Source organism: Phasianus colchicus, chromosome 6 (assembly GCF_987193195.1).
Source record: "Phasianus colchicus chromosome 6, bPhaCol1.hap1.1, whole genome shotgun sequence".
Taxonomy (NCBI): Eukaryota; Metazoa; Chordata; class Aves; order Galliformes; family Phasianidae; genus Phasianus; species Phasianus colchicus.
The window spans coordinates 44339660-44363465 of NC_143441.1; the positions used below are offsets into that span (position 1 = coordinate 44339660).

Sequence of the window (23806 nt, forward strand, 5' to 3'; positions counted from 1 at the left end):
AAAAGAGACTATTCCCAGTAAATTCTTTAATCTATGTGAATCTAAAATCACTCCTTTTTGAGAGTGGTTGTAGTCCTGTACTCAGGAAATCAGTTTGACAACTGATCTTACATACTTTGTGTTTAAATCTTTATGCTTTTTTAAAGTGCTCTGTTTAAAATATGAGGGAAGCTGGAGCTAAATACGTGTATGAATTATGTTTTTCTAAGCCTGGGTTTTAGACAGATATGAAGTATGTTTCTAACAGCAATAAGCACAGTTAAGATTATAGAATTACAATTATGATTAGAGTGGGGTTTATCTTTGAAATCCAACCTTAACTTGTGCAGACGAAATGAAATGCTGAAATGTGATGTGAGAAGTACTTTGTTATTTCCTGATAATACTGTCTTTGTATGTTTTTCTCTTTTCTCCACAAACCAATATGTCATAGTTCCAACCCATCAATTTTTATAGGCCACGATTTTTTGGTGCAGTGAAGCTTCATTTTTATGGCTGAAACAGTGGTCTTTCGGTAAGAAAGGGAAATAGTCCAGCATATTTGTACACTAGGGATAATAGCTTGAGTTCTTTTCACCTTGTGATCTGAAAATGGAACTGAAAAGATTTTACTCAGTGGTATAGTTGACAGATGTCAAAGGTGATCCATTCACTATTAGATTCTCAGGCTTCCATGGCTTTGCAAGCATGACCCAAGGAGATATTACGACTGCTTCAGTGAACTCCTAAGACGCCAGCTTTTAATTGTGCCACAAAGAAAAGATAAACATTTTCATGTAATACTTAAATAAAAGATTTGTGATAGTTTAAAGATTTGTCAAAATGGCAGTGTGATTGTCAATGGCAAGAACAATAGGTCACTCCTGCTGTGTTTGTCTTGTGACCTTTCAGATGGCTGGAGCAGTGCAATCCATACCAATCCATAATATCCATCAGCACTAAGCTTCAGAATGAATTGACAGCTTCAGTGGAGAAAATTGTCCAGCAAATCCTCCACTGTGCTGCTTCAGCACTTTATTATGCTGAGAAACCAATCAAATTGGGTGATTTACTTTGTTTACTCTTTTCTCTTTCAAAAAATTGATATTCAACCACTGTAGGATTTGTGTGAAAGAGGTTTGTTTCTTTCTCAGAATTACTGCTATGAACTGTTTCTACTAATCTCTGAAATAATCCTATAAAATGAAATTATCTGAGGGAAGTTATTTTCACTTGCATGCTGCTCCAGCCATAGCTATAAAATACCTCCCTGCTATAGTGAGAATATATCAGTGGGAACTCTCCAATCAGAGAAGTCTCAGACTAAAGAACTCCTCCTCTTTTTTGAAATTCTTCAAGTATGGAAAATTTTTGTTTAACACAAAAAGATGCCAATACTCTCATTTGTCTGGCAGGATGCGCTCTGAGATGTGGGCCCAAATCCCACAGTCAAAACATTTAAACACCATTTAGATTTCTGAGTCCCTTGTGAGGCAATCCAAAGCCTGACTTCCAGAACTTGTAGTTCTTACAGTCTAGAGTAAAACTAAGTGCAAGCTGCTGCTTGCTCAGCAGTGTAAACAGTGAAGCTGGTGTGGAGTTTCATAACTAGTGGCTAGACTTCAATGCACTAAGAAAAATTCTAGTTCGAGAGAGAAAGTTCATTTCTTTTCACTGCTTAATCATAGTATTTTGGACTTCAAATGCAGAGAAACCTGTCTCATTTTGTGATTCATCAGAAAATGTGTGCTGTAAGGCATGGGCTGAAAGGCATCTCCAATGAGAAGAGAATGAGGACTGTTTCTAGTTTAGAGAAAAGGGGGTTTAGAGATAACCTCATTGCTTTCTGCTTCTCCATGAGGAGGGGAAGCAGAGGGCTCTTCTGGTAACCAGTGACAGGACTTGTGGGAACAGCAAAAGATGCACCAGTGGAGGCTCAGACTGGACATCACAAAAATGTCTTTAAGGATGATCAAACAATGCAACAAGCTTCCAAGAAAGACAGTTGATGCCCCATGCCTGTCAAGTGATCAGGAGGAATTTGTACAATGCCCTTTAAATTTGTTTAGCACTGAGGTGTTCAGGCAGTTGGACTTGATGATCTTTTTAGGTCACTTCCAAAGGAACTATTCTAAATTTTAAGGTTTTTCACATACATTCAAGCTCACAGACTGTTCATGGCGATTCTGTTGGCTTGTGAGCCAACTTCTGGCACTGTTACATTAGTCAGTTCTTAGATAGTTTGTGTTTTGTCACATGCTAGCTCAATTCCAGACTGTCTATGTAAAATTAGGTTGTAAATCTGTTCACAACATGTTAACTTAATTGGATCATACAGTCAGTTCTGTGCTTTTAATTTGAGATTGCTGATATTCTGTTTTCAGTTACTTTTGAAAAAGCTGAAAACTGATCTACTGCTCATAATATAAGACTGCTACAAAAGGTGATTAGTCTGACCCGTTTATATGCTGATGGTTAGGTTGATTCTAAGAGCTTGAAACTATTTCTGGACCTTCATAAAGGTGATAAAGGATGTTGCTCTGCATATAATGATTACTTCCTATAGGATGTTGCTGAGGTTAGGACCCTGGAGCTGAAATGTACAGAATTCTCAATTCATTCTGCAGGTTTTTTGTTTTCCCAGGCAAGTCGTTAAAGAATCGTATTTTCATGATCTTCATCATTTGTTATTTCTACCAGTGATATGCAGGGCATTTTAATCGCTTTTAAAAATGAAATATAAAATAAAAATGAATCACAATGTATACAACGAAACAGGAATAATAGGTTTTACTATTCCTTGTTACTGGAAAGTCTTGATATGTCTTAAAAGCTGAGCTTTTATATTTCATGAGGCTTTTCAGCTCTCCTTAGAAAATAATAACAGAATGTTCTTGTCCTTTAATACACACATGTACAAACAGAAACACTGATTTGACCTTCCCTACATATCTCAATGTCCTCTTTGAAATTGTTATTCTGTATGCAAGTATGTCTTATCAAGGGGAAAAAAATCGTTCATATTCTTCACTTAACTTCTACAACTAGCTTTAAAAATTAAAAGAAAAAACAGAAATGCTCTTGGTACTAAAGCTTGTTAAAATTGTTAAAATCAGTTCCTGACAGCACTGCTCACAGGCCAAAAAAAAAAAAAAAAAAAAAGGAAAATGTGAAGTTCTTATTGCTCAATTTATCACTTTCACTAGTAGACTCTGCCCATGTATAAATAAATAACTGTCCAACATTGAACTCAAAGCCAAAAGTTTTGCTTCTTATAATGTAGCTTGATCTGCTACATAAATAATGCAAGTAGAAAATACTTGCCTATGAATTTATCGATGAGAAGCAATTCTGTCATTGTCTGTGCACCACAACCACTATACAGAAGTAAATGTAGAATATTCCTTGGTTAGCTGTTCCCATGTAGTTATTCACACTCCCTAGTGCTTTTTAGACACAAAATCATTTTTTCCTCTTTAATCCTTCAGTATCATTGTGATTCTCAGTGGCAGAAATCGCATCCTTCACATCACTGCTTTAATGCACTGTTTCACCTTAATTCTGATGTTATACATTCTCACAGGAAAATTATACTTCATGCATCTTCTTAATGCACAAGAAAATAGCAGAAAAACAGTGGCTGTGCATAGCTTTTTGAGTATAAGAATTCAGCTTTGAGTATTTTTAATTTCTTCTTTGTTTTATGTGCAGAGATGGTATGACAGCCTGTTCTACTTCTTTTACCCTTCGCTTCTGTGATTCCAAAATATGTTAAATTATCTTACCCCAGAACCTGCTGATGTAGATAACTTCACAAGAGTCCATCCAAGCTCCCATTTATTCCTCTTTTCACTTCTCCAGATGTTTTGCATTGTTTGCTAGTGGGTCAAGCTTTGTGATTCAGCTTTAGAGGAACATCCAGAGCCAGATTTTGGCTCGATTTAACTGGTGACCAACTGATCCATGACACAGAATAATGGCACTGAGTCTGGTCCCTTGAACAGTTGAAATGCACTGGGTAATTTTAGCAGTGCACCTGGAGTCCCAGGAGTGCCACAGTGACTAGCTCACATTTGTATCTCTCTGCTCAACTGAACAAATAAATATTGCTGGTGTTCTGAAAAATGTTCCTAGATCCACCATTTTCTCTTTCCATGTCTTCTCTTCTGCATTAGCATCTCTTCTTTGGGTCTCATGGACTTGCAGCCAGTGCAGAGGCACCGCAGCCTCTTATGTAGGTTCATGCTGCTCTGCTGTCTCCATGCTACAGAACTTTACTCATTGGGTTACATGTTTCTTATCATAGGGATGGGGTGCTAAGCTGTGTTTTGCTTCTGTAACAGTGGTAGACATAAAACATCTGAGACAATGCAGTATCTCACAATTCCATATGGTCAATCCTTCTAGTCCATTACAGTGTTTTTCTGGTAATTACCATGTAAATCATTTTAAAAGAGTGACAAATATTAACCTTTTGGAATGCGTGAAAAGGAGAAAAACAAAAGTTGGAATTCCAGTGAATTCATCAAAATGAATTATAATGCAATCCATTATCTACTAGCACTTTTTCATCAGTGTTTTGCTCAGTTCTGGGAGGTCCAGCTATAAACATACAATAATTTGATTTTCATGCCCGATAAATTTTTGAAATTTCTTGACTCAGATAACATGTATACAATGTAAACATCTGACCACTAAAAATTAGAATGAAGTCATTTTTATCTCACTCTAAATCATTTATATGACATGCAAGAAAATGCTTCACAAGGAGAAGATCAGTGAGGACGAATTCAGAACACTAAGAATAAATCAGAACAGAGAAAATAATTTAATTTTACTATTGAGCAGATATTTCCACTTGCTGTTTTAGAAGCAGGTGTGCTGCAATCTTCAGATTATGGTGTGTCTGATGGAGAGAAAAATTCAGACTTAATTTATTGATAGAATGGAGATTGAGTTTTAGAAAAAGTCAATTTTTTAAATGTTGAACATTTTGGTATCTTACAGAAACGTTTGTGTTTCTTTATTTTCCTTCTTTGAGCACCAGGCTGGTGGACATACTTCATCTTTTGAAATTTAAACAATCTGCATTGTAATTTGGTCTGGGCTTTTAAGTTATCTTGAAGGAAAAACATTTTTGGTGATATTAGGGTAGGGAATATACGAAAAGTCAAAAGCCCATTAAAATATATATCACCAACTGAACTCAATCTCATTTATTAATTACTTATAAATAACTTGATTTTAAAAAACAATCCTGCTTTGTCAAGGCTTTTTTTCTATCAGAGCATTAGGGTTTATGACAAGTAAACTCCATCACTGCTTCAAACATTCAGCTTAAAAATGCATTAAGGAGTGCTTTGATGGAATCCAGTCTTGGAAAGGAGGATATCATCATTATGGCACAGATTACTGCCATTATTTCCATGTTTTTGCCATTAACAGCATGTCTGTATGAATTTGTCACTATTAACATAGCTGGAGGTACTGCTTATTTGGAACAATACAGGCACAGGCTGGAACAGGGTCACACTTCAATTATAACTCCAGAGAGGTGATCCTTCTTGACTTCTCAATCACTCTTGTGTTTCCACAATGCCGTTATCACTCTGACCTTCATAGCCTTACCACTGCTATTGATTTTTACCAGGTGTCATCTGTGTTACAAATTGGTCTGGACTTGAATCTGTCCGTATTAAGGGGTTTAAATTCACACTCATTTGTGGTGGAAAAAGATGGAAAAAAATATGGAAAGTGGGAATTTGCTGAGCTGTCAAAAAAAAAAAAGAAAGTTTAAAAAGGTTTAAGGGCCAATGAAGCCAATGAAAAAAAAACATATTAAAACAAACTAAAGAAATAAAATTGCAGTGTCCTTAACAGGTTTACAGTCACAGTGTTGTGACATCAGGCTGCTCTCCAACAACCCAGTGAGTAGCTCTGTGCTCTGACGTTATTGGGTTGCTTTCATCAGTCCTGAATAAATATGAATTATTTACAAAATTCATTATGATATAACTGAATTTGAGGTACAGGATGAGTTAGTGCTGAAATTCATTTCTTTTCTCAGTACATACTGGAGACGAGTACTTCAAGATACATGAAGCTACACTGGAACACAGACAAAAGACTTAAACTCAGACAGACAAGGCAAGTGTTGTAACACCATGGACTTGACGAAACATCAGTGCCCAGGACTTTCATTATAGCAAGCCATGTGGGTTATTCTCAGGGGCACTTCCAGAAAAGAAAAGTAAATACAATTTTGGTGTCTAAAGATCCTTTAGGCTTGGTGGGCTCAGATAGAATATAATGGTAGCTATGAATTACTTTGATGTTAAAATGTTCCAGTAGTCCTCGCTGTACTTCCTCTGCATCCTGAAAAGATGCCCTTTAATGTCTCAGTTTATCCTCTGTTGTATGGAGACTTTCTTGTTGTGAGACTCCCTTTGTGTCTAGGAAATGAAAAGTAAGATTTGTAGAAGGCAGAATTCAATAGTTTATATTGTTTTTTTTCAAACTTAATGAGGATGGGATAGTCCCACCGCCATGCAGCCATGCAGGAGCATTCACTTCTTCCATGGGATATGTGTAGCTGACATCATTTATTCCCTCTTTGGCAAATACGGTGACTTTCCTCCGGAATGCAAATCCTCTTGTGAGTAGATCAGCTGGTTTGGTAAGTGTCCTGTGGAGTCAGACAGGAGGAAAAGCACGATGCTTGAGGAAAAGCATCATGAAGCCAGATTCCTGGACACAGGAATCAATGGAAGGATGGAACTTAGATTTTCTTGAGGACTTTTGTTAATGCTCTGTCCCTTTTCTGTGATGTAACTCTTCCATTCTTCTGTTACTATTGAACTTTGCATACAAAGAAAGGTTCATATCCTTTTATTTCACACTTCTGTAACTGAATTTCCCATTATGTTGCATGTTACAGTATTTAACAACCCGGGGGGGGGGGAGGAGGGGGGGTAAGAGAGGGAAAAAAAAGCTGTTTCCTTAAAATAAAAAGTTTCCTAGTATTGTTTTCAGCTTCTCTGTGCTGTGATCTCAGACTCTGAAACCATATTAGTGATAAACCACTTCCATCTTATGTCTTAGCTATTTCTATCAAAAGACTTGTGTGCTTCCACCTCCAGAGGACCGTGCCAGAGTTTCTCTCTTTACTTCTGTGACAGCATTGGTCCCAGGAGCCCCGAGGAAACAAAGTGCCTTCTGAGGAGATGCATCAGCCTCTCCCGAGAGAAAAGCTGCTGTTGCAGCAAAACCACAAGTTGTACCTGCCCTCCAAATCAACAGGAGATAAATGGGATGCTCTTCATACCAACTTTAAGGAGTGTGACTCACAGAGCAAGGGCCACGGCGTCTCTGCGGATTAAGAACTGGTTATGAGATAGGAGGGAAAGATTCGTCATGAACTGCTGCTTCTCAGCGTGTAGAGGGATTAGTGGTACCCCATGGGCAAATTGTCTCTGTTAGGAAGAACTATGGAGGATTTAGAAAAATTCCAGATGGATTTAAATACATTGAGGGATTAAGGAGCACAATGGTAGATGAAATCCAGCTCGAATAAGTGTGACAGAATAATAGACATTAACAAAAATAGTCCTTCTGGGAAAAGAAAAATAGAAAAAAAAAAAAGATATTCTTAAAACTCCTCATACTCTGAGCTCTGAGGCAATGGAAAATTTAAAAAAAAAAAGCTGTTTAGATGCATAAATCCTGCCACTGGTATGGTGGCCCATGTTTTCAGACATGAAAATTTAAGAGAAGGCACTCAAATCCTGAATTAGGTTGTCCATTTCTAAAATACAAACCAGTCAATATATCATTGAGGTCAACAATTCAGCAGGATGATTTTTTAGAAAGATAGAGATTTTAAGAAGTGATGAGTACATGCATATTCAGTTACTGTAGAAGAAAGTGATAATTCTACTTATTTATTTTCAGAAGGAATATTCTTTGTTCAGAAGGGTAGGAAGTGCTGATTCCTGATCTCTCTCCAGTCTTTGCCCAGGCTGCAATGCTATGAGCATGGAGACAGAGTGTGCAGCTGAGAGTAGCATCCTAATCTTGAAACACATGGTACATGCATTACACAAGGTGCATATAAGGAAAAAATGTTACTGTTACAGTGCCTCTAGAGTCAGATCAGTGATCAGATAGAATCTGGTTTTTCTTATGTAATGTTATGATTTATTAGGTCAGGGTCCCTGTACCTTTCTGAGTGGGCTTTGGGCAGCTGCCAGCATACCAGCAATTTCGTAGCAAGTCTCACACCTCTAACTTTTTCCTCAGAGAATTGAGACCAGTGTTGAAAACTGTCACTGGATGATTTCCTTAACATCTTGCTTTCTTCACTTTTAGCAGTGTGAATGAAGCAGTGCTCAAGAGAAAAAAAAGAACTAAAGAACAAAAGGTTTCTGTTTATCACAGCATTATCTCAGGATAGGCTGTTCTGTAGTTAGTCCTTACAAAGCTGTATTTCAAAAATCACATCTCTCACCCTCCTTCTTAAGAACTTTTCCAACATTATCTTGGATTTCATTTTCTTTTTTTTTTTTTTTAGCTTTATTTTCAGACTCTCATGATTTACAGCTGGCTTGCTAAAATCAGGCAGTAGCATGTATAAGGTTGTGTAACACAACCTCCTATTCTTGTGCTCACATCTGTTGCTGAGATCTGATTCAAAGACTGGAGTTAGCATAGAATCATAGAATGGTTTGGTTTGGAAGGGACCTTTAAGATCATCTAGTTCCAACCCCCTGCTACAGGCAGGGACACCTCCCTCTAGACCAGGTTGCTCACACTCCCTTCCATCCTGTCCTTCAATGCTTCCAAGAGGGGGCATTCACAGCCTCAATGGGCAACCTGTGCCAGTGCCTCATCGCCCTCACAGTAATGAGTTTTTTCTTGATATCTAGTCTAAATCTACCCTCTTCCAGTTTAAAGCCATCTCCCCTCATACTGTTGCTATATGCCCTTATAAAGACCATGTACTGCTGGAGATCTGCTGCCTGCAGCAATTGCTCTTCTCACTTATTCATGATCTCAATACCAGAAAGAGGAAATTGTTCTCCCCTCTCCTTTTCTCTTGACTACTTATAGTAGGCAGAGCAGTTATACTTGGTATACTCACTCCTTGCTCAAAGAAAGGTAGTCTGGTGTTCTGGCTCCACTACAGTCTGTGCTAGAGCTGGCCAGGTTGCTCCTGCTGGTTGCCCATCAGCAAGATGTTTGCTTGCAGCCTAATCAATGTTCGTGCTGCTGCCTAATAGCTTTACCAGCCTAAACAATCTAATCCTCAGCTTTATTCATCCTAAATGTGGCCTCTTGCACACTGGACTCTCTAAAGCATTCTGTGTGGTATTTCAGACCAGTATTTCTGAACTTTGTTTATAGTTGTTAATATATTTATTTATTTATTTATTTATCTGGGGGGGATTTACCTTTCTATCTTTGGCATTAAGGAAACTGTGCTGCATATTAAGAAATTGATACTGTTAATAGACCACTGCACCGTTAATTAAGGGAAATCAGTTTGATGTCAATACCCAGACAACACTGAAGAATGGCCAGGTGGAACTTTGTTAAGTAATTATTAAACCGAAGTAATTATTATTAAACTAAAGAATGTATCTATCTTAAAATTCAGTTTTTAGAAAAATAAAAGCCTCGTGAATAAAAAAATATCTAAGATCAGCACTAAAAAGAAGAGCTGCATGAAAGATGCTGCAGTGTTAATAATTTCTTAAAAATCTTAGATATAAGTGCTCAAATACAAAGGCACCAAGACCAACAGAATTATGTTTTGCGCTCAAGTCTCAGTTAACTTCTAGGGAAATGAGCCACCACATGGCATAGTCTACACTTACCTCTCAATTAAAGTTTATTAAAGTTGATTACTGGAAGTAAATGAATCAACATGACTTGGGCTTTCAAAGAGCATTTTTCTTCTTATCTCTGCAGTTAGTGCCTTTTCCTTTTAAGAAATATTTCTAGGTTTTAAGCTAAAATGGCAGTTATTTAAGTATTCAGGGTGAAGGCCAGACTGTCTTATTCAAGTGCTGAACTACACGTCTTCCCCAGGGATGAGGACGTTGTGCTTTTCCCATGATATCACTGAGTTCTTTGAGGGACAAATTAATACATATCCACATGAGGAGATTCTGGCACCTCTTCTCCTCTTCTATTTAGAAGGGACTTTGTGAGACTCCAGAAGATAGCCCAGACTTCTAGGTGTTTTCCTGCCTCACAGAGACATACCAAACCAGTAGGTTATTCTGGGCTCCACCATATCTTACATTCCTGTGCTGAAAAGCACCTTGTGGAGTGTCCCTGCCTGTCTTTCCCTTACTACTGCAGGGCTTAGAAAGTGATGCAGGAAGTGGAGGAAACCTTACAGAACTTACTCCAAGCAGTTTTAGCTGCTACATTATAGTAGGGTGCTCTGGGTACTAGTCCTAAGGGATAGGTCTGTCTGTCATCCTCTTGATGGCTCAGTGTTTCATCTTTAGGCATAGAAATGACGGCCGAAGATGGATGACATGCAAGAGAGAACGTGACCGTAACTCACATCAGTCAGGAGAAGGGAATGCTGCTGTCCCAAATGGTTTTCAAGTATGTGTGTGTTTTACATAAGTAAACATTTGAAACGATTTTAAAGTAAAGAGACTAAATAAAAAATCTCTCTCCATAAAAGCCTTAGGTGCTATGTTCAGGTTCTTCCCACCTTCAGTTGAAATGTGGGTTCAACTCAAGTTGAGCACAAATGTAACCAATTTTTGAACCTTCTCAATGAGAAATAGGTGGAGTGAAGATGCCGTTGTACTTGAATGTGGACAGCAAAAGAGAGGCTGGTTTTAAGAGTGGCACCTACTACTGCAGAGCTTTCTGATGCTGCTGACAGGGCTGTATTTAAGCACTCAGGCAACTTTCTGGCTGTAGATAAATGCCTTGTAATTTTGGCACGGTGCTCAGCACTCTCAAAAATGGGTGAATTGGACTTCTTTGCCTATGTCCTGATTTAAAAAAAAAACAAAAAAAAAAAACAGGTGGATTGAATCCTACCTTACTTATGATTTCAGTGGGGATTGGACTGACATTTAGGTTTAAGGAGTGCTATTCCCAATGTCAAGCCTATTTCTGTACTGTAGATTATTCTTCATTTTTGCAGAAAATGATTCAATTGAACTAATATGACAAGGCTGACTGGATGTCCATTATATCGCTGCATTACAATTGCTAAACAGAATATTGGAAGGGCACTAGGTACAGTCTGGTAAAGACAATACATAATTTGAATGATGGCACTAAGGGAGAATTTCAGAGTTCAGTGAGTGGGTTTTCGAAGACACTTGGCAGTTGGGAGAAGGAAAAGCGAATGAGAGCAACTGCTTGTGAGACTGACGTAACCTCAGTGTAACTTTGAGCTACATGCTGGTCTCCTTTCTGGGAGCAGGTTTGGCAAATGTGAGCAGTCAAACCATCTGTATAACTGGATCAGATTTTTTGCGACCTAAATGGATCAATTTATGGGATTGTTTTGACAGGCATGTTGGGAAATACAGAACATATAGTTTTCATCATTGTTTACTGCTGCTCCTTCTCTTGTTCCCTTTGACATTGCCCACTGGCTTTTATTAGAATCTGAGCTCCATTTAACTCAGCATGCAGAGCTGGCCATGCTGCCACTGTCCCTCCCTGCAGAACTCCTCCTGTTTCTTCATTTACATGTTTCTTTCTTGTTCTATAACCAGAAGTGGAAGCCTTGAGACTTGAATGAATAAACCATTAGGTCCAGGTCAAAAATATGCAATTCATTATTCAAACTGGTTGTATTCACTTTTCTGATTTATAGGTTATTTCTTGGGAATGTGGCATCCATCTGCAGCACTGTTTGAATAAGTGTGGTGTGAAGCTTACCTGGTATCAAGATCAGCATACAATATTCAGCACTACTTTTTCGGGGGAGTGGTTTAATTGGCCATGTGTGAGGCATGTCTGGTCACAAAGTTCTTGACACTACTCCGTTTTCCCACAGCAGCTGTTTTGCAAGGCTGCCAACTCAGCAGTGAGGGACAAGTTATGTTCACTTGGATCCAGGTGCTTTAAACATGACGTGAAATTAGTCAGTTGGGTTCTGAAGACAGCCAGTACCCCATGCTGAAATAATTTAGAACAATATTTTTGGTAGGGAAATTTTTCTAGTAATTAAAAACTAATTTTCATGTTACTTGGTCTTTGTTACCACAATATCTTCTCCATGTTTGATAGGGAGGAGATATGTTTAGCTTTTAGGGACTGCTAATAGTGCTACTCTTTTTATTCTTAGATCCAGAAGGCATGCAAGTCTTTTAAGTAGCAATACTAGTCATCTGGCAAAAAAGCTGGTATCATTCCCTTCATTTTACAGATGTTGAAATTGAGGAAGGCGTCTTGACCAAGGTCACCTGATTAAGGCCTCTTTTTCTTCATTCATCTTTTATTTATCAGCAGATATTCTCATTTATGTATAAAACCATTGAAGATAATGAGATAGTTCTACATGTGGAAAAATAGGGTAACAAACTATATGAAGCAGTAATTGAGAAGGAAATCACTTAATGTGATTGCTCTAGGTTGTGCCAACTCTGTGGAACCAAATTTTAGAAATAACTCCTCAACCCTATGTTTTTGTTACAAATTGAGCAAATGAAGAAAATCTTTAATAGACAGTGGCAGAGGAAGATTATAATCCAATGTCCTATTATTTGAATTACCTTTGTAAGTGGACTGTTCCTTAAATTATTTCTGTTTTCAACTCCCTCACGAGGATGGATTTAGATATTGGAAGATATGGATTATTATTTTCACCAGACAATCTAATTGTCCTGTATCCAGTGTCCAGTACAATTTCTGGAAAGGTTTTAACAATTACATAAAGTTGGTCTCCCAAGTCTGCTCTTGAGAATTTAAATGGATTACTTAATTTTCAGAAGTGCTCAGCAGCTCGCATTAAGGTAAAGGGATATTTATTCCTGCACTTTAATTTAAGATCCATCCCTAAATAAAAGAGCTTTGTAGTCCAGATCTGCTTTTCTTGTTAGATAACACTCCTGATGAAGTTAAAAAGAGCTGTCCTTATTGTGAATTTTAGTACAGGCAAGTAGCTATGTATTGGGCTATTTAGTTTTCTCATAGTTTAAATAGTTTTGTCATGATTTAACATCATGACATCAAAATCTTTCAGTCAGCTGGGAGGTCATTACATCTGAAGGAATGATGTAGTACTACCATACAATGTTGTCTGTGGTTAGCAGAGATATAAGCCATATGCTCTAGCAGATATAAGTAGTTCAGTGCAAGTGCTGTGTGCTGCAATGTGAGATTAAACAAAAACAGCATTTTTCAGATGATTCTGTGCCAGACTTGAAAATATGTATCTACATAAACCCCAAAGGAAATATTTATATTTTATTCCCCCTTTATTTCTTCATTGTCATTAAAATTTATCAAACAAAGTATATTCTGCAAATAATATGACATAGCAATTGGAATCTGGTAAAACAGACTTTGGCTACTGATTCTGTAGGGTTTGAATTTGTCATTGAAAATAATATTTAGGCTAGAACTTACAGAAAGAGATTACATTAAGAGGCAAAGCAAGAAAAGAAAGTTATTTATGAATGAATTTTACATGCTTTCTGACCCTCCCTTTGTCTTTCTAGCTGTATAGAACTGGAGCCAGAAACCTGAAAAAGACCTGCTCTAGGGCAGAAGTTGGGCCACACGGACCCAGAGGTGCCTTCCAATCTCAGCTGCTCTATGTCTTAACACAGTTAACTTAAAAATGCAAAAGAGAAATCTACGGCTAGTGAAATTATAGGAAACCACACAGGATAGGAAGCATATATAGTATCAGAAATTGTGTTGCCAGCAGGACTAGGGAAGTGACATTCCCTCTGCATCTCAAGTACTGCACTCTGTTTTGGACCTCTCACTACAAGAGAGACACTGAGGCTCTGGAGCTTGTCTGAAGTAGGCAACGAAGCTATGAAGTGTCTGGAACACAAGGCTTAGAAGGAGTGGCTGAGGGAACTGGGACTGTTTAGTCTGGAGAAGAGGAGGCTCAGGGGGGATGTTATTGCTCTCCACAGCTACCTCAAAGAAGGTTGTGGTGACGTGGGGGTTGGCCTCTTTTCCCAGGTAACAGTGATAGGACAAGAGGGAATGGCTCTAAGTTGAGCCAGGAGAGATTCAGGTTGGATAATAGAAAGAATTTCTTCTCTGAAAAAGTGGTAATGCATTGGATCAGACTGCTCAAGGAAGTGATGGAGTCATTGTCCCTGGAGGTGGACAAGAGATGTTTAGATGTGGCACTTAGGGACATGGTTTAGCAGGAATGGTGGTGATGAACTGATGGTTGGAGTAGATGATCTTGAAGGTCTTTTCCAACATCAGTGATTTTATGATTCCAACTCTCAAGATCTTGGCCATCAGAAGCTGTATGATCTTCAAAAAGGTGCTATGCCATCCAGAGGTTTTTTGTTCCTAAAGCTAAAACCTTTCCTGGAAGTGTTGAGAATCTCTCAAGGCAATTAAAAAAAAATTGAAAAAATCAAGGAGTGTTAAGGATACACCAGAACCCATTAATTTTCTTTAACAAAATGAAGGTTACACATCCTCAAGACATAAAGAGCACCCATGTGTAGGTCATGTTGCTTTTCTTTTTTCCAGTATATGCTTTTTATCTCTGAGTCCTTTGCAAGTTGTGATTTCTCTTTAAGAGTTTACCATTGCTGGTGTAGTGAAATATATTATCACAGGCTCAAAGGAAAACTTACATGGGCAGGATCTGTGTTGCACTGTGTCTGGACATGAAGTGGCCATGGCCCAGACTCACTGCACCACACTGCTCTGAGTGAGCAGAGCCAGGCAGGGCTGTGACCGTAACAACACAGCTCTCTGTCCTCTCCTGCGTTAGGAAACTAAAATCTAAATCTCTTCAAGGCCAGGCTGGATGGGGGCGTGAGCAACCAGGTCTAGAGGGAGGTGTCCCTGCCTTTAGCAAGGGAGTTAGAGCTAAATGATCTAAAAGGTCCCTACAAACTCAAATGATTCTATGATTCTAAAACTTAACAGTTCAAATAAAGTTGTAGGAACCCTACTCCAATCTTATTTTTCCTCCAAGACTTGAGCCTTGTCATCATGATTGCATCCAGAGAAACTTTCTTCTATTAAAATATTTTCCTGTAGTGTCTTCTATTTGTTCCTTATCTGAATTGTTGTGTTCTGTTTTCACTTCTTGCTTTATGTAACACTTTGCTTTTAGTTGATTCTATTGTGGACGAATCCTCACAATCAATAGAGATAGCACATTTTTGAACCATGTTTAGCCAGTTCCTTCAGAACCCTGGAATTCATGTTATCTGACCCCATAGACTTGTACGTGTTCCGCCTCATGAGGTAATCTGGATTTACTCCTCTCTTAGACTAGGAGGGATTTTGCTCCCTCTACCTCAGCTTTGAAGTTCAGGGACATGAGAAGTGTGAGAAGCCTGACTGGCCATGAAGATGGAGGCAAAGAACTCATTAAGTACCTCAGCCTTCTCCATATCTGAGGAAGCCAGCTCTTCCTTGTCATTTATCACAGGTGGGACACTCTTCTTAGGCTTGGGGTAGTTTGCTTAATGCCATACTGCTGGGAACAGTGTGCTCACTCAGCATAAGTAAAGCTAGAGCCAGTCACTATGTAAGCACCACACTGTGTAACACTGTACAAAATGCAATATGAATTAAAGTAGTAGGGAAATAGAGTGTGGATAATGATTAGGCATTTTCAACTCTCCTACCATACAGCTGTTACAGAACAGTAATCAGGAGTACTAGTATGTGGCAAGGTTTAGAAACTGTAAAAGTGATACTGGAAGGTACTTGGGCATGAATTAATCAATTCTTGTGAGTCCTCAAATGTGAGTCCTCAAATGTGAGAATGTGATCAATAATAATACTGATACCTAAGAATTGTGGAATGCTAGAATCATAGAATGACTTGTATTGGAAGAGACCTTGAAGCCCATCCAGTTCCAACCCCAAGCCATGGACAGGTTTGTCACCCATTAGATCAGGCAGTCCAGGGCCCCATGCAGCCTGGCTTTGAACACGTCCAGATAGCACCATGCCTTTGAAAAGTACACAGTTCTCCTGTGCTGTTATGAATAACAGTTTCTTAGCCAAATGAGAGCTTGTGAACCTGTGTTCAGACCTGCAGAAGAATGACTTCCTAGCACCGTTTTCCCTCTCATTTTCTCTCCAACGTTCTTGCTGGGTTGTACCATTCAAATGCTCTCATTACATATTACTGTTACTTCACTGACTCATTGCAGCATACATTGGTTTGGAGGTTGGGAAATGCTTTTGCAGGGAAGGGGAGGTAAGCAGGAATGGAAGGTTGAGATTTTACAAATGTGACTCCCTTGGTAAAAAAAAAAAATGACATCAATGTATGCAGCAGACTTTCCCTGCACCTCTGTGTATACTTGCTGTTACAGTGAAAGCCCGCTTGCTGACACCAATCATTTCCGTAAAATTTAAGCCAGTGTCTTTGGGAGAAAAGATTTAATTAACACATAAGCCCCTGAGTCACTATGACAATCTGCTTTCATAGTGATGAGAATAATCACATTTCTGCCCACTGTCAGTCCTTGAAATATAGGATTTTTATGAATAATCTACGGTACATTTTTTTCCTTACAGAAACAATCAGATTCTTTTGTTACTTTCAGACAAGAACATTTCTGTCTCATACATCTAGAAAAACTCTAAATTTATCTGGTGCCTTGAGGGGCTACCTCTGCCTGTGTGACAGGAGGTCTCTTGAGCATTTTGGGTTACTAGCATGAAGGGAGGATGAACAATTCCAGCCTAACCAAGATCCACGAGACATCCCATTATTTAAATAGAGGTGCCCTTAGGGCACTGCATGCAGAACCCGGCACAGTAGATAAATAAATAAATAAGCAGCGCTCATTGCAGCCAATAAATAAATCCGTGGCCATAATTACAGTGCAATAAAATTAGATTCAAAAAACTTTCACTGTGAAGCAGAGATAATGTAAGCTAGGTACAGAGCTCTGAGAGGTCTTTTTTTCCCCTTAGTCCAGTTGAAAAGATCATGTCTAACAGTACGTACTTTTTTGACACCTCCTTCTCTTACTTGTTATAAACCCTTGAAGGAAAAGATACAGAAGCTTTTTTTTCCCTGGGTTAGTTTCATCAAAGTTGTTTCTGATTTAAAGTGGCATAAGTCAGATAAGTATCAGGCTTGTAAGGTTTAATGCTATGAGTGTTGGGGTTTTGACAGTGTTGAGAATAATTCTATAATCACAATTTAGAGAATGCTGCATTTGTTGTTGTTATATAATTTTCAAATCTTTTTACTTTCTAAATACATTTTTATTTGGTTTCACAGCACTAAACAACAGCTAAACAAAGTACAGTCTGTCTGTTAGAATGTTCTTAATACACCTTTACAGCTTTAGCAACTCTAATACTAAAGGTTTTTAAAATATATATTTTGCACCTAGATAAATGCTTTTTTTTTTTTTTTTTTTAAATGCTAGCAGTCCTCTTGTGTTATGCTTGATTGCAACCTGTTTTCTAAATTAAAAAATGTAAATGTGGCATCGACAATGGTTAAAAAGATTTAAAGTGGGTTCTGTCAGCAGTGCATACGCACACCAAACTAAATCCTGTGTATCTAATCAGTGTCCTCTGGACTGTGTGCCTTGCTCCATTGTTTACTCTCAAATCCATAATAATTTTGTATCCTTTCACTGGGCAAAGATTCATTTTAAAAACTAATGAATTTAAAAATTTGCTTTTCCCTTGTCCATTTGCTACTGAGCCTGCAATTTGACTTTCATTGTTTGTTTCCCTCCTTGTCTCGTCAATCCTTTTCTCTCTTTCTGTCCTTTTACTTTATTACATTTTTTATTGAGGATTGAGATGAACTGGTTGCTGCATCATGGGCCCATTACACTTCCTAACAATTCCATTTACACCTTATTGTTTGTCTTATTGCTGGAAAATTCAGGTGATTCATCATGCCTGAAGAAGCACCTGATCCCAATTCCCTTGATATCACGATCACTATGTGACAGGAATACAGTTACTGGTGGCTTTCAGACTCCATGAGGCCAAGGTGATAACTCTTTTGGGACTTTTAGCCTCTCAAGTATTGATGAGTTCCATTTTCGTAACGCTGTGTTTTCTTGCTCCCTTTCAACAGCCCCCTGAGTGTGGAAAAGGGCCTGGAGTTAATAAAGGATGTGGCAGATCTCCTGAAGCTGCAGATGAGTGCCTTCGATGATGTTAAGTACGTATATGAAATTCGCCTCTTCTTATTTTATTGGATTTATTATTTTTTAATAGTTCATCTTACAATGGAATGACTTCTCTTTAATGCCAAAATTAATGAGAGTATATGCAGAAACAAAAGAACATTTTGATGATCTTTATAACATCCCCTACACAAATTTAAGAAACAATTATTTAATACAAACTATAAAGACTGAAATAACCCCATGCTCCCATAGGGAAAAATCTCTTCAAAGTGCTGTAAATCTATAACCATCTTATTTAACAGAGTAAGGGTTAAGCAAGTACAGTAAAGAGTCATCATACACTGCATAGCTGAGGGTGAAACAAAATCACAGCGGGAGAAAAACTTTGGTTCCTGACTTTCAGTATGGCACATGGCACACTAGGTCATGCTGCTTGGACAGCTACTCATTTAACAAGTCACAGGGAGTTCAGCTGTGTTGAAATGCTGCTTTTCTTATGATTTATGCTGATAAATGTGCTGTATGGTAATCACCTAAGTTAGGAGGTTATGATTTTCCATGTTTGGTAAAAAATAAAATAAAATTATAATGGAGATTTTCTGAAAACACTTTGATAGGAACATTTACTTTATAAAACTTGAGTTTTTCCTTCATTAAATAAAATAGGTTGATAGAGAAGTAATGGAAAAAAAAGAATCAGCTGTGGTTGGTTTGTTACAGCGTGCTGGAAAAACTCACATCCCAGTGCACGGAAAATAACTGTTATCTTGGTAACTTCCAGGTTCTGCCTATGTTTCAGTGTTTGGGACTGCTTGGTTTTCCCCGTGAGTCATATTGCTGAAGGGCAGTGCCTTCTCATATTTAGCCTTTGGATCCAGTGAATGCAATTCATATTTTTTAACTCTGTGTTTTTAGCTGTGGTCTGAAGATGATGCATTTTTGGTGGTAGTGTTGTTGTTTTTGTAACTTGTATTTTATGAAATATACTATTAATGAAAAGTGAATTTTGTAATTACAAAAAAATGATGTTATATGGCCTTCCTTATAAAAGAATTTTCAACCTTGAATTTGAATACTAGCAGATAAATCAAAGCCTGCTGCACATTCAAAGGGGTAATTCCACAGAACAAGTTCTCTGCTGGAATCAATGGGTTCTACTTCATTAACTTCATTCATTTATGTTAAAAGAGCACTTTCACCTATCTTTCTAATTGTTAGCGTAAAACCTTTTTTTTTTTTTTTAATCATTTGATAAATTGCAACAACATTGCAATTGTTGAGCTGTAGGTTTATTCTTTAATGAAAAACATCCCTCCAGTGAAATAGCACATATGAACTTTTTTTTTTTTTCTTTTCCTTAATATGCAACTTTAGGGAAGCTGAATATTTTGCATCCATTAATATGCAGTCATATGTCAGTACCAAAAGTACTTGTATGATATGGTCTGTATTTTAAAGGTGCATTATAAATAATGATAATTACAAGCAGGACAGACTGTTCTGTCTATCAGCACATCATAGATCTTTGCCTTTTTAACACATCTATAAATCTGTAAAAGGTTATCCCAAATCCCAAGTTAGGGAATAATTAATCCATAACAAACCTTTAGTCCAGAAAATGAGGTGCTTAAGCTCAGGTTAAACCCATGAAGTGCTATAGAAAAACGAAGGTGGACATCAGGCAGCAGAAGTAGAAGCCTTAGAAAAAAGCATTAATGTTTTCTGGATTTGTTCTTTTGTTGTCATTACCTAGCCATCATTGGAAAACTGTATGGACAGGAAGGCTCTGGTTGCTGTCTGCACGGCCTCCTGTAGAGGAGTTTTGAGAAAGACCTAATGATATGGGTATTCCTAATTCACCACTGACACATTGAAATGTGAGGATGAGACGTCTAAGGAAGTATTTTATTTTACTAGTGTTTTGGGTTTTTTTTTTTCCCCTCAGGGATTTAGCTTTTAAAAATATCAATAATCCTAAGATCAAGAATTTATGAGGGGTTGGAATATGGAAAACTAAATTAGATTGAACTCTGACCTGAATGTGAGCTTGGATTAAAATTCTCAGTTTTCTCTTTCCCTTCCAAGAGTTCTGAAAAGGAAAAGAGTGTACATCTGAATTTTTTAGACCACTGCACAGATTTCAGATTGAAGTCATTTTAATGAGAGCCACAAATTTCAGAGTTCAGACAAGGCCATCATATTCAAGAGGAATAATATAAAAACTGAGGACAGAGTGTGAGTGGTGAATTTTTTAACGTTGTTTAAATTCTCAGATAAGGTTTTTTGTCCTATTCTATGCAAAAAGTGATTTCAAGGGTACTGATTCACAAATACATTACTACATTTAGTAGTTTTGTCTGCAGATATCCTTCATTCCTCCATGTATTTTTATTTTTTTTCTCTGCCTTGGAGTTTGGTTAAGTGAACAGCAGCTTTTTTCTATGGGTTCCTACTGATTACCATGATTGTTCTTGATTTTATTTGATGCATGGTAGTAATCAGCTTATCTTCTCTTTCACAATCCTGCCAACTTTAACCGATGGCCTGCATTTCACAACATAGCCTCAGGCTTGGCTCCCAGAGCGTTCAGTCCACTTCTACAGTTGGTTTGTTGTCAAGTTTGCGCTGACATAAACTTTGCTCACCCTGTGAAGCAGATGATTGGGAATAGATTTGGGGAATACATAATTAGAAATACTTCCATACTGAAGAAAAGATCCAACATGTTAGCTGTCACTTCTGGATACAGCCTGAATCTTTATGGAAGTAATAGTTATGCTTAATATGTTTTGTTAATGGTTATGTAGCTGTCAAATAAATTCCATTATTTCTTATTACATCATTAGAGACCATTAAAAGGATATTAGCATGCTGATGTAATTATGCAAGCAGACGTAAAATGACTATAGTTATGATTTTATAATCTAATTATGGGTGTCCAATGCCTCTGGTGATTGATTGTTGGACTGGTATCATGGATTGAAGTCAGATGGGTAGTAGTGCTTGGAGGGCTTGTATTTATTTTAAAATTAATACTACCTCTGCAATCTGCAATATTGGCCTTCTTCTTGTAATTAAAGCTCTTTATACATTATAGAACAAACTTATAAGTGCAACAGGTTACCTACAAACATCCAAATATAATAAAGCTACTAAAATTCGTTAGCTCGGCTGTGAAAGTGGTGGAAAGAACACTCAAAATGTATAGTAAAAGCGACATACGTGACTTCTTCAGATTCTTATTGGAATACAAATTATTTCTGTGCTCTTATTCTCTTATACTTGGGATGTTTAGTGAGAACATTGCTAATGGGAAGTTTTCAACTCTAAATTTAGCTTAACACCTTTACATGGAAGGAAAACAAATTATTCTGATGTCATAGTATTTCAGACTGCATATCATTCTCAGTCTCCAGTCAAGAGTGATATTTTCTGCTGAATATTACATCCTTTGATGTAAACTGCAGTAACACTGATTTTTTTTTTCTTTTCCTTCTTATTTCTCTCTTTAACCTTTTACGATTTTCCCTATTGCTGTTGAAGATCTCTTGCTCTGTGTGTCTTTTTTTCCCAGTTTTATTCTATCACTTTTGCTTCCTCCTGTGCATTTCAATGAGCATCTTTGTCATTTTTGCCTTTTAATATACTTAAGCTTAAGTACTCAATGAACTGTCCTTCCAAGAGATGTGGTAACTTGACAAAAAGTGTTTCCATAATTTTTCAATGGAAAGCCTGTAGTAGGGCACCCTGTATTCATTCCATAAAAAACATTAATGTTCATCTGCTGCTGTTATTTTGGAGCATAGCAGATGTTGTCTATGTAGGCCTTTAAACTATATATGTAATGTTTGGGATACACAGGATACTCACTGAATTCCAAGTGCTAATGTGAACAGATTTTCTAAGCTGATTCTCATTATCTAATGTGAATTCCTGGATTGCTAAACCATAAAATTTAATATATTCCCTATCAGCACAGTTGGTTGCACATGTATCATACATTCAATGCTAAGATAAAAACCTATATCACTGAGCTTTTAGACTCTAAAGCTCAAACTAAGAGGCCACAGGTTGGCTGTTTAGCTTTCACCTGAATGTTCTCACTATCCACACTGAGATTAGAGATGAATTCAGTGTTTTAGTTGAATTGTGTTTTACATGAAAAATGAAAATTCACATTAAATGAAGCTATGTATGGAAACTGTATGGAAGCTTCAGATGGCAAATCCATTTAAAAAATTCTAGCAGTCCCTGCAGTGTTGTTTGGCATTTTGAAAATAAAATGCTATAATTTTTCAATTCAAAGAAATGACTCATTTCAAAATTTAATTATGTTTGGCTTGTAAGGCAAATGCTTCAATTTTGGTGATAAAAAATAAACAATTGATTTTGGAGAGAACTAAACCTGTTGTTTGGTGGTTGTTTCCTTTTTAAAATTTTTTGTTCAGCTGACCAAAAATATCAATCTTTCAATAATGACAAATCATGATATAGTCTTTTATAATATATTTATATATATTTTTACAGAATTCTATCTGATTCCATATGCAGGAAATAAAATGCTCAGCTAATGAGCAGCTCTTCAGTGTTCCATTTTATCTTCATTGTTCAATGTGTGGCTTCAGGCTTTCTTTATTCCACATTATTCAAATCCTGCTCTGAGGTCAGAAAATCCATTTCTTCTCGGTTTTGCTGTTGTTTTGTTTTGTTTTCCTGTGGTGCTCTTTTCTAGTCTATCAAAGCATTTGACAAACTTAAATTGATAGTCATTATAAGAACAATACAGAGCTAGAGTTTATTCATGAAAGTATTAATGGCAAAGTATCTACTAATTTGAACTGTCCAGTCTGATATCTAAGAGTATGTCTTAGACTGTTGTCTTCTGTGAAGAACTTCAAGTATTGAGTTGTGGTTGGCTTCAATTACCATTCTGAGTATTCAGCAGTCCCAGAAGTCAGCTGTCAGTTTAAACAATGCTTCTGTAAAAAAATAAATAAATAATAATAATAATAAAAAGCATGGCATGACTTGGCTTCAAATGAACTGAGTCTGAATCTGAACCTGAGGTGGAACTAGATGGTACCAGCAGAATTCAAGATAATTAAATGTCCTTAAGATCCTTATAGTTTCATATAAGTTTTTTAAAATACTACCCAAGGTCTGCCAGAAATGAAGTTAAAGATCCTAAAAATAGTTATCTGCTCGTATCGGACCACCATTCATTCTTGGACATCAGGGATCCTATTCAATAAATATTTTGAAACGATAAAGTGCATCTGTCGATAAAAAGTAAGTCAAGACTGATTTTTCCTGTTGTACTGTGTCATGTCCTTAGCATCAACTCTGTTTTTAAGTAATTACATGAAAACAGTAATCTAACAAAAGCCTGAATTTGGAAGGCTAATCACCAGAAATGCTGTGGGCACGCTCTCACCATACTTAAAATTTCTGGTTTTTTAGTAGTGAGGGTACTGACACTTTCTAGCTCCTTTTCAAAAAAA

At 37.3% G+C, this 23806-nt stretch overlaps 1 protein-coding gene across 3 annotated transcripts in view; it reads left to right on the forward strand.

Annotated features, from left to right (window-relative positions):
* PTPRN2 (protein tyrosine phosphatase receptor type N2) overlaps positions 1 to 23806 on the forward strand; it is a 621494-nt gene that overhangs the window by 240902 nt on the left and 356786 nt on the right. For all 3 annotated transcript variants that reach the window (XM_031615965.2, XM_031615966.2, XM_031615967.2), the window contains exon 10: positions 18251 to 18337. In XM_031615965.2, coding sequence (XP_031471825.2) covers positions 18251 to 18337 — 87 coding nt within the window. The remainder of the gene's footprint in view (positions 1 to 18250; positions 18338 to 23806) is intronic.